Source organism: Nomascus leucogenys, chromosome 11 (assembly GCF_006542625.1).
Source record: "Nomascus leucogenys isolate Asia chromosome 11, Asia_NLE_v1, whole genome shotgun sequence".
Lineage (NCBI taxonomy): Eukaryota > Metazoa > Chordata > Mammalia > Primates > Hylobatidae > Nomascus > Nomascus leucogenys.
Window position 1 is genome coordinate 48,845,425 of NC_044391.1, and position 12,236 is coordinate 48,857,660.

At 34.9% G+C, this 12,236-nt stretch overlaps 1 protein-coding gene across 11 annotated transcripts in view; it reads right to left on the bottom strand.

The window, feature by feature from the left end:
• MON2 (MON2 homolog, regulator of endosome-to-Golgi trafficking) overlaps nucleotides 1–12,236 on the bottom strand; it is a 133,609-nt gene that overhangs the window by 97,343 nt on the left and 24,030 nt on the right. For 8 of the 11 annotated variants that reach the window (XM_030822311.1, XM_030822309.1, XM_030822310.1 and 5 more), the window contains 6 exons: nucleotides 9,413–9,540; nucleotides 8,306–8,437; nucleotides 5,899–5,934; nucleotides 4,924–5,053; nucleotides 2,782–2,879; nucleotides 1,958–2,083 (listed from right to left, as the gene is read on the bottom strand). In XM_030822311.1, coding sequence (XP_030678171.1) covers nucleotides 1,958–2,083; nucleotides 2,782–2,879; nucleotides 4,924–5,053; nucleotides 5,899–5,934; nucleotides 8,306–8,437; nucleotides 9,413–9,540 — 650 coding nt within the window. The remainder of the gene's footprint in view (nucleotides 1–1,957; nucleotides 2,084–2,781; nucleotides 2,880–4,923; nucleotides 5,054–5,898; nucleotides 5,935–8,305; nucleotides 8,438–9,412; nucleotides 9,541–12,236) is intronic. The other 3 variants (XM_004089597.3, XM_003252731.4, XM_004089598.3) reach the window with 1 other exon arrangement.

Genomic DNA, 12,236 nt, shown 5'->3' on the forward strand with positions numbered 1-12,236 from the left:
AGATCAGGGAATACTGGGGACTAAGTCATGAAAAGTTCCACAGAGCATAAGGACACTTCATCTTTTAGTCTGATAAGGAGGATATCAGCTGAAGCAATTTACAAGAGACTAAAAAGATTTGACTTTTTTAAAAGACCATTCTGGATGTGGTGTCATAAACAACTATAATAAGTGGTACAAGTATTAATATATATGCAAGCAGACCAGTTAGGAAGACAACACAATAATTCAAGTAAGAGGTGATGGTAGCTTAGACTAGAATAATTGTAGAAGTGGTAAGAAGTGTCTGGATCCTGAATATATTTTGAAGGTGATGGTCGGGATGTGATGTGTAAATAAAAAAGAGAGGATATGGAGAGAAACTAATTTGGATCAACATGAGTTCAAATCCCAACTCCATCACTTATAAACCATGACACTGCAGACAAATTGTTTAATCCTCTGGATGTTGTAGTTTCCTCACGTGTAAAACAGTGATAACTGGTATCTCAGGCATTTGGGAAGATAAAAGAGAATATAATATGTAAGGAATCTGGCACATAGCATGTAGAAGGCAGTCAAGAAATGACAGCTACTATGACTATTATTTATACAAGAGTGCTGGACAAATTATATCTAAATACTGCTTATCCTATTACACTACAAGAAAGGGAATCATCAGTATATACTGCTCGCCAAAAGCATTTAACAACTGCCTAATGTATACCAAAAATTATGAGCCATATAAAAATAATTTCAGCTCCAAATCCTGGCCTAAAAAATCTTATATTACTGCAGCACTTGATTCACTCATTTTGTAGGTAAGAGCAAAGTATAAAATGGATTACTTAGGGAGGAAGCATGGTAGGGGAAGGAGCTAGATGAGTAGTTAAAAAACCTAAATTACAGTTCAAGACCTGCTAATAACTAAGGGATCCTGTGCAAGTCACTGACTTGATTTTGGACTTTGGTTGTTTTCCATTTAAGTTATGTGAAAACACATAGCTAGATATATAAGCAAGTAAAAATCAATAATTTCTTTAGGCTTTTAAATATTACACAAGTAGCTCACATACCACATTTCCTTCATAGACCCATACACTGGGAAATACCTATTAATAGATTGTCTCTAGAGATTCTTTCTATTATTAAAATTCGAAAACGCTAAGGCACTAAAAAAAAAAAGTAATGTAACACTAAACTGTTATATGTCTAAAGTTTGAGGCTACAATTCTCCACATTTTTCTTTCCTTCCTTTTTTTTTTTTTAAATTTAAGAAATGGGGTCTCGCTCTCTCACCCAGGCTGGAATGTAGTGGCATGAACACGGCTCACTGCAAACTTGACCTCCTGGGCACAAGCGATTCTCCTGCCTCAGTCTCCTGAACAGCAGGGACTACAGACATGCACCACCATGCCTAGCTTTTTAAAAAAATTTTTGTTTTATTTATCTTTTTTGAGACAGAGTCTTGCTCTGTCACCTAGGCTGTAGTGAAGTGGTGCAATCTTGGCTCACCGCAACCTCTGCCTCCCAGGTTCAAGCAATTCTCCAGCCTCAGCCTCCTGAGTAGCTGAGACTACAGGCACCTGCCATCACGCCTGGCTAATTTTTGTATTTTTAGTAGAGGGGGTTTCACCATATTGGCCAGGCTGGTCTCAAACTCCTGATCTTATGACCCACCCACCTCGGCCTCCCAAAGTGCTGGGATTACAGGCATGAGCCACCACGCCCAGCCTTTTCATTTTATTTTCTGCATTGATGGTGTCTCACTATGTTGCCTAGGCTGGTCTCGAACTCCTAGGCTCAAGCAATCCTCCCACCTCAGCCTCCCAAAGTGTTGGGATTACAGGCATGAACCACCAAGTCTGGCCTCTTTGCAACTTTTAAGGTGGAAAAAAAATACACGTTGCTTTCTTTAAAAAAATATCTGTAAAACAATTAAGATTAACTTTGTCACAAGATACTATAAATGGCTTACTTGTAAAAAGACCTGTGGAAAATCATTGAGGACTGACTCAAGTAATTCGAGGCCAAACGTCCGAGTCATTTCTGTCATGCCCACTAGCCAATAAGGAGCATCAGCATTAACCAATTGACAAAGATCCTGGGAAAATAAATCCAACAATTTCACGTGCTAGAATTAAATGTGCTTTTCAAAACTCACAGTTCATAAATCTTTAAAAAAAATCTCTCTTCTTATATAATACATGTTTTTGCTCCTTAGAAACTAAGCACTGGTAATTCCAATTTTGACAAATTGTGTAATTGATAGATTATATAAGTAAACTTTTAAAGAATCATATAACTACTGACAACACAGAGACAGTAGACACATAAATGATTAATCTAACATTATTTCAAATGAAAAAATAAGCTTTTAATCCAAAGTAATAATATTTTCAGTACAGATTAATCTTGTTTTACCTAAAATTATTTATTCATGACAAGTGATGTAAAAATCAGGTACCTATGTATCAAATTATACTACACAGACCAAATTTATTACTTAAATTTTCCTTGTTTAAAGAAACTTTTTTTTTGTATGACTAGTTGTTTCTGATATACCTGTTTTCTAGTCCTGCATTTATTTCATTTTACTTTCTTAAAGTGAGTCATAACATTTTATCATGTTAATTAGCTATAAAGTAAATATAAAAGTTGTTCTTTAGAACTATTTTAATACTACCTTTGACATATTTTCAAAAAAATTCACATTAAAAAAATTAGACATAAAATCCCCAACTAAAAAATTCACACAAAACTATATTTTAGAATAAAAATTACTTTTATCAACTAAAATACCTGGAAAAGCATATATGCATCTTTAGCACAAGGTTTGAGGGTACTGACAGATCTTCTGTTACTATTTCCTTGTACCAGTACTGGTTGTTCTATAATATCTGCAATCAAAACAGGAGGGGTTTTAGGAGTTCATAATAGCCTTTAATAAATTATACATTCTGTTTAAAAGATAATGTTTAAAATAAATATTTGTTTATATAAGTTGTAATTATAATTTCAGAATTAAAATTTCCAATGTTAACATATGCCTCCAAAACAAAAAAAAAATGGAAATCTATTTTTACACCAAATACCATAAAAATCACTCTTTGCTACCTTACATTCACTCTAATAAGCTCGGTATCTTTGTCCATGCATTTGGTTTCCCAGTCGCCCATTCTTCAGCCCCTTTATTTCACAGATTTAAAATTCACATGATCTTTAAATGTGCTTTTAAATATCAAACAAACATATAAACGTTCACCATATGGTTAACTCCTCTACTATTTCACGGTCTTCAAGAGAATTACTGCTTGATCTGCTGCTGTTACCATGTCAGTTACAGATATTCACCAGCTAAGAATCAGCTAGGATGGTGTTTCCCAACTCAGCATTTCTTTAACTACTAGTAAAAAATATCATTCTCTGTTAGTTATGACAGCCTGTTTTGAATAAATATTGACTTAAAGATTACCTGAAAAAAAAAAGTTCTAAGTATTTCTACCTTGCTATAAAGTATTAAATGGCAGATTAGCCTTAGAGACAAACAACTAAAACTACCAATCCAGGAATTTTATTGAGGTTATGAATGTATAAAACATTGGCCAGGCGAGCGGTGGCTCACGCTTGTAATCCCAGCACTTTGGGAGGCCGAGGCGGGCGGATCATGAGGTCAGGAGATCGAGACCACGGTGAAACCCCGTCTCTACTAAAAATACAAAAAAATTAGCCGGGCGTGGTGGTAGGTGCCTGTAGTCCCAGCTACTCGGAGAGGCTGAGGCAGGAGAATGACATGAACCCGGGAGGCGGAGCTTGAAGTGAGCCGAGATCGCGCCACTGCACTCCAGCCTGGGTGACAGAGCGAGACTCCGTCTCAAAAAAAAAAAAAAAAAAAAAAAAAAAAACACACTGAAACTGAAACTGGGGAATTGCCCTGTGTTATTACAATATTATTTTGAATATTTTAACCAAATGGGACACATTATAATTCCTTAATATTTCAAACTACTAGAATTCTACCTGCATTTTTCCCCAAGAAAAAATAAAGAAAAAACAATATACCAAAGTGGAAATATTCTAACAAAGGTATTCGATAAAAATATTTAAAAAAAAATTTTTTTTTTTTGAGATGGAGTCTTGCTCTGTCACCCAGGCTGGAGTGCAGTGGTGCAATCACAGCTCACTGCAACCTCTGCCTCCCGGGTTCAAGCGATTCTCCTGCCTCAGCCTCTGGAGTAGCTGGGACTACAGGTGCACGCCACCACACCCAGCTGATTTTTTGTATTTTAGTAGAGATGGGGTTTCACCCAGGCTTGTCTCAAACTCCTGAGCTCAGGCAATCTGTCCACCATGGCCTCCCAAAATGCTAGGATTACAGGCATGAGCCACGGCACCCAGCCAAAAATTAATTTTTATATTATTTAAATGTTCTTAACACACGTTAGCAGATACAGACAAAAATTTACGAGGGAAGCCCACTCTTGGAAATTTATCCTAAAGAAATAATTCAAAAAGATATGTAGGAAACCACCCAAAACAGTTATAAAACACTGAACACAATGCAAGTGTCCAATAGGAGACTAGTTCAGTTAAATTACAGAATGGCCATGAAATATAATGCAATCATTAAAATTTAAATTATGAGGATGAAGCAATAACATGAAAAATTCATAGAATGTAATGTTTGGTTAAAAAATACATATAATGCAATACTTGGTTTAAAATGTGAAATTATCATATTTAATACAAAATTATGCATACACCAGAAATAAACAAGGAAAACAAGGAGCCTATTCCTTAGAGGGATCAAATTGTGAGGAATTTATTTTTTAAATTGCCATTATAGACATAATAATGTTGATCATCTCAGCAATGGCTGAAAGTTAATAAAAATGAAATCATTCAAGAACCACCCACAAAGTAAAACAACTTCTAGCACTTTACCTCTGTGTCGCTCATCCTCAGCAACCATCCTCTCAAAAACAACAGTAACAACTTGTCGCACTGTAGCAGCAGCTGTATTATTTGTAATATTATCTTTTGTGAAGTGTAGTCGAAAACAGAGAACAATTGCCTGAAAACACAATTTTCATTTAGTGTGAAATAAGATTGAAGAGCAAGGCCATTATCTTTATTTTATCACATGTAACTACAAATTGAATAATTTATGTTTGGTTGTTTCAATTACCAATATGGAAAGTCCCACCATTTACAATAAAATATAAAAATCCTCAGATTTTGATGTAATCCAAGTTGTCAGTAAATATATAGCCACAGAAGATTAGCTATGGTAATGTGAAACATACCTTTTAAAATTTGGTTCTTTTAACATCTATATAACAATGTGTTATGCTTTTATTTCCCCAAAATGACTTGCTTTGCAAATAACATGAACTCAAAGTTTGTTGTATCGCTTAATGATCTGGAGAAGCTATGTGATTGCTAAGCATATAAATAAATAAAATTATGAAACTTTTAAAAGGAGTCTTTTTTTCTCTTAAAACTCAAGTTTATTGAGATGTAATTTATATACAATAAATTATAGAATCCCTGAAACTTATATAATTTGATGAGTTCTGACAAACATGTGGGCCCATGAAACTATGGCCACAATTGAGAAACGAAATATTTCCATCACCCCAAAAGTTTTCTCGTGCTCCTTTGCCACCCATCTCTTCCTCTACTGCTGGCCCCAGGCAAGCACCCATGTGCTTTATTTACTGCAGATCAATGGGCATTTTCTATGATTTTTATATGAACAGATTAATTCAGTATGTGCTCATTTGGGCCCAGCTTCTTCCACTTAGAATAATATTTGTGAAATTCATCCACTTTGTTCTGTTTATCAGTAGTTTGTACCTTTTATTACCAAGTAGTATTCTATTGTACGAGTACACCGTGTTTTGCTTATCCATTTACCTGCTGGTGAATGTTTGGGCAGTTTCCAGGTTCTGACTATTGTAAAAAAAAAAAAAAAAAAAAAAAAAGCTGCTATGAACATTCATATATATAAGTCACTGTGAGGACATATGTTTTCATTTATCTTGGGTAAATATCTGGAAGTGAAATGGATGGGTCATCTGGTAAGAATAGGTTTAACTTTTTAAGAAAACCGCCAGTTGGCTGGGCATGGTGGCTCACGCCTGTAAACTTAGCACTTTGGGAGGCTGAGGTGGGTGGTTTACTTGAGGCCAGGATTTGAAGACCAGCCTGGCCAACATGGTGAAACCCTCTCTCTACTAAAAACACAAAAATTAGTTGGGTGTGGTGGTGCACACCTGTAATCCCAGCTACTTGGGAGCCTGAGGCATGAGAATCCCTTGAGCCTGGGAGGTGGAAGGTTGCAGTGAGCCCAAATCGCGCCACTGCACTCCAGCCTGGGTGACAGAGCAAGACTCTATCTCAAAAAAAAAAAAAAAAAAAAAAAGAAAAGAAACCACCAGTTTTCCCGGTGGTTTTACAATTTTACATTTCTGCCAGCAGTATACGTGAATTTAGAACTATCCCTACATCCTCCATAACACTTGATACGGTCTTTTTTCATTGTAACTATTCTAATGGAAGCATAATACTATTTCCGTATGGTTTTAATTTGTGTCCCTAATAATAACACTAAACTTCTTTTCATGTGTTTGTCACCCATTTGAATATATTATTTTAATGAAGTGCCTGTTGAAACCATTTGTCCATACTTAATTGGGTTGTCTGTGTTATGAATGAATTTTAAGAATTCTTTATATAGTCTAGATACAAGTCCTTTGTCAGATATTTGTATTTTCTCACATTCTGTGGCTTACTCAAGGATTTTAGATTTTGTGCCCTAATAAATCTTTACCTACCCCAATATCACGAAGATTTTCTCCTATTTATCCTTCCAAAGGTTTTCTACTTTTAAAAGTCATTCTTGGAGAAAAACATAATGGTAGTTTTAGAATCAATGCCTATCACCTTAACTATACTAAAAATTTTAAAAGACACAAGCCTTTGATATTGCTACTACTCTTTAGATTTCAACTAAAGGAAAGACACAGTATACAGTCATATAGAAGCCTTCATATTACTCAATTTCATACTATTTCTTTATACTTGATTTTTCCCATCCCCAATTATTGCATTTCCAAATTAACCAACATACTAAAATAAATCCTATAATCAGTTCTTATTTCTTTAGTAGATCAAATGAAAACCTTTAATAAAATTTTAAATATATGTATCAGAACAATAATTTGATAGCTAGAAACCAAGAGGAACGATACACAAAAGGATATACAAAAATATATACAGTATTTATATAGTTCATATAAGCTTAAAAGAATAAAGTATTTGCAATTAAAATCTCATTATGATCTAAGAACATCACTTGAGATAGTATACACAGCTTAATGTGACAGTATACTGTACTTCTTTACAAGCCATGCAAATTATAATAAAGCTATTACTGAGAGTCTCAAAAATTCCTTAGACAATAATTTATTTACTGCTATGGTACTCTCTACTTTCTGTTCTTTAGAAATATTTCATAATAAAAAACTTTTTAAAAAGTGAAATAAATAATAGAACGGCTCTTACATGTTCCAAAGTGGGTGGGAGTGATGACAAAATGAGAGCTAGCCATCATACATGCAATCTTATCTAGTATAAATGGTGAAAGGAGATTTGTCTAGCCATTTAAGAAACATATTTGAACTGTCTGGTTTACATACCATATACATGTGAAATTATGGGTAGGGAGAGCTATCACAGGGAATCTAAAATACTCAAGGCAGTATCTTTTTTTCTTTTTGAGACAGAGTGTCACTGTTGCCCAGGCTGGAGTGCAGTGGCACGATCTCGGCACACTGCAAGCTCTGCCTCCTGAGTTCACGCCATTCTCCTGCCTCAGCCTCCCGAGTAGCTGGGACTACAGGCACCCGCCACCACGCCCAGCTAATTTTTTGTATTTTTAGTAGAGACGGGGTTTCACCACATTAGCCAGGATGGTCTCGATCTCCTGACCTCGTGATCTTACAACACGTTTTTTTTTTTTTCTTAGTTCCCTCCTTCCCTATTCTTACTCTTGGGCTACTTTCTCTCTTTTTTCCATTTCCTATTCACAACTCAGCCTGTTGGCTGTACCCAGGGGGCTTTGCTTAAGCACCCCAACCTGATTTCAACTCTAAACTGGAAAAAATAAGGTACCAACAGTTATTAACATGCAATGTCAATCATCACAATAGCTGTAGGGAAGTTGCTTTTGGGTCAAATGGCACCAAGCTTTTCTCTTTCAGCCAGCGTATTCAAATACTGTCTCAAAGCACATATGAACTCTGGCAAACAGTTTTCCTACCTTAGAAAGTGCCTCATCATGAACTACTGTATTGGTTGTTAAAAGAACAAGAACTGTTTGAAGTAGCTTAAGTTCTTCAAGACTATTCTCCATTAGCTGCCAAAGCATGTTAATTATATTTCCAGCTGCAGTCTGTAAAATAGTTATTTTAATTATTGTCAGCAAATAAAATATAGATGTTGATGTCCCTAAATAAGAAAAGGTATACAAACCTACCTCAGCTGAAGAGGATTTCTTGATCACAATAACAAAACCCATATTTTTAGATCTCTAGATCCAAACACATCTCTCAAGTAATTTAGGACTTACAATCAATTAATTCTCTCCCTCGAAAATTGTAATATCCTATTTGAATATATACAAATAGCAGCAAGCAGTTTTGTAATACCCAGTCAAAATCACAGCTCATTTCTACAATAATGTTGATAGATTGTATTCGGACATGAATAATATGGACATATGCAAATTAGCTATGAGCCTGCTGTTTCAGATACAAATACTTCATTTACAGTATGCTACAGAAAAAAAATACAACCCATATGAACAACACATTGGCACACTCAATTAAATCTGACATTGTTTAAGATGATACATTAATGTCAAAACATTTATTACTTCTATTATAGTACTTATGGAGTACAAAATTAAGATAACACCATTAAATTTGAGACCAACATGCAGATTCATGGTTAAGAAATATTTTTTCTCATTTTTCCATCATAAGGTTAGATACGAACAATATGTTTAAGTTAATGAAAAACAAATTACTACTCCATATAATCTAGGAAAAAGAGTCATGCTCTTCCCTCCTCTTTTTATAAAAGAAAAATTAAATAACCAATTAAATTGAAAACTTGCTTGAGTCTCAAAATTTTCATCTATATTACTGAACTGTGACTTCTTAGATTACAAATGACTTGCAAAAATACTTGTTTGTGAGTGTTTAATGAGGAGAAAATTTGGCAATATTTTAAATAAAGCCATTTTCTCCGAGCACATTGCTATTTGTAAAGGTTTTATATTAAATATCAGGTATGTTTCATTCTCCTTTCATGAAAACTCCTGATTCAACTCTTAGGTGCAGTTTAGATAAAATCTTCACATTACCTCAGACACGACTTCATGTGACATGAGTCTCTGAATAGCAGCCAAACATAGCTGAGTGATCTTCGGTTCCTTGGTTCCACAACCCATTAAAAAAGGCTGTACAACCTCTGAGCTGTTCTCTTTCAGTGCTTCATTTAGAACATATATAAAGTAAATTATTAAAATTAATCTATAATTAAGAATGCATTTTTATATAATTACAACCAGTAATAGTGATCTCAAAAAAATCCACTTTATGTAAAATAAACACCAAAACAAAAATCGAGTAGCAAGAGTTAAAATACCTTGGACAGACACTCCAGACTCTGTATCTAAGCTATACGCCTTAACTACTGCTTTCCCATGCTTTTCTCCTAACACTCTGTCCTTTGGTTCTCCTCCATCTTCTGCTACAAACTCTATTAGGACATGGATTTTCAAAACTTCTTTCCCACCTCAAAAAAGCACTCTATTTCTTCATATACTGCAGGAGGGAAAACATAAATAAGAATTCCCACCCTAGAATAGAATCACTAAAAATAGTACATACATCATCCCCACAATACTTGTAAATGAATATTAAGAAATTTCCTAGAATTTTATTATATGCCTTGAATTTAAACAGCCCTAATTTCTTCAAGAAATAAACATATTTCATTAAAAACAATAACATTACTCCTCTTATTACTGAAACAGCACTTTAAATTAATTGGGTGCACATGCTATAATTCCAAACCTTAATTTAACTTCTTCTACCAAGCCAGCTCACTCAGAAGTTTTTAAGTGGCAATAAAAATGTAAGAGGTTAGAAAATGTACAAACTGAATTACGCATAATTAAATTTACAAAATGAAATTAAATCTACACACATTTACTGAAAGGCTACACAAAGATGGATATGACAAGTTTGTCATCCTTACAGAATTTGAATAAATGACACGGAATTCCAAGTCAAGAGAACATTAAACTTATAAGCGATTATTTGTTTTTTTTGTTTGTTTGTTTTTGTTTTGTGTGTGTGTGTGTGTGTGTGTGTGTGTGTGTGTATGTGTGTGTGTTTGTTTTTTTGTTTTTTTGAGACGGAATCTTGTTCTGTCCCCAGGCTGGAGAGCAGTGGCACAATCTTGGCTCACTGCAACCTCCGACTCCCTGGTTCAAGTGATTCTTCTGCCTCAGCCTCCCAAGTAGCTGGGATTACAGGCATGCGCCACCACGCCCGGCTAATTTTTGTATTTTTAGTAGAGACGGGGTTTCACCATGTTAGCCAGGATGGTCTCGATCTCCTGACCTCGTGATCCACCCGCCTCAGCCTCCCAAAGTGTTGGGATTACAGGCGTGAGCCACCGTGCCTGGCCGTGATTATTTTTTATTAAAAGAACTAACTCTATCAGTTATTTTTTGAGGCAAGATATGCAATAAAGACATATAAATCTAAGTTTTAAAAAGTTTCTCAAAAGAAATTGACACAAAGTAATCCAGAATCACCATTAAAAATGTAAAACCAGTGTTAACATTAATTTTATCATTTAAATCCTCACCTTCTTCCAAAGCTGTCTTTATGGTATGGTAAATTAAGACTACAACTTCCTACAGCCTGCTCTGCAAAGTCCCTCAGTATGCCAGCATAAATTACTGATTTAGCACAGCTAAAGATGGCAAATACAACTGGCAAAGAACAGTGTTCCCAAAAGGGCTCCCTGTCCTTATTCCCTTGCTTTCTTGTAAACAAAGGTTTTGATTCAAATCTAGAGACAAAATTTCCATAACGATATGAATGATTAAAAGATGATGACCATAAAGCTCCTCATAAAGCTTCAATAAAATGATTAAATATCCTACCAGATTTAATCCTGCCAGAACCACTGAAGTGTGAGGCAACCCCTGTCTCTGCTGAACACTCCTTATTAAATGTTATTCAGGCAAATTAAAAGCTCTTAATAGTAACCAAGTTACATTTATAATTTTTCTGTGTTAATATATGTTTCTCATTTCAGCATCTCAATAATCTTAGAGAGTTTACAGGGCCTGATGCAGCCCTACTGATACAGTAAGTAGGTAGTAAAGCCAGAATTTGAAAATACTGTATGTCTTCTAACTCCTGGTTCACTATTCTTCCTACAATATTATGCTGCCACTCCTTATGGTACATAGCACCCTGACAATAATGGAAGTTAAAAGAGGACCCAATGATTTTGATTTAAAGTTGTCTGCCTAAGTCGTCAGACAAATAAAGGAAAATGAACTCGTTTTCATAAAAAACAAAAAAGAAGATATACTTTCATAGGGTTTAAGATGCCAATGATTTTAAGACATACCCATAATATCACAACAACAAAAAAAGTCAGTGCCAATTAAACTACGACACAATGCTTTCTAATCACTTAGAATTTTTCTTCACAATTTCATCCTCTGGGCCATAAACAGCACTGGGAATGAACACCTTATTTCTTGAAAGAGTACTTCACTATTGTCTCTGAGATTTTCTTCTAAGTCAATGGCACCCATTCTGCATGTTTTGTTGCTGGTGCTTTTTTGATCTTACCATAAGATGTTAACAGAAAGTTTTCAATAACTAGGGTGACATTTTAAATAGCAATTCAACTCAACATATGTGGTATCAACAATGCATGCAACTCAACTGATGTGATAATAACATGAAGTACCATGAACAAGTTCATGCACATATTGAAAAAGATAACTACAACATCACCTGGCTCATAATGATTCTAAGATGCCATCAACTGCAAGATGCATACCAATCAGGGGATGTTAAAAGGTGAAAAAACTGTGCTTATTAAAATCAACAAAATAAGGTGAGTCATGGTGAAATGCTGTGTACATGTTG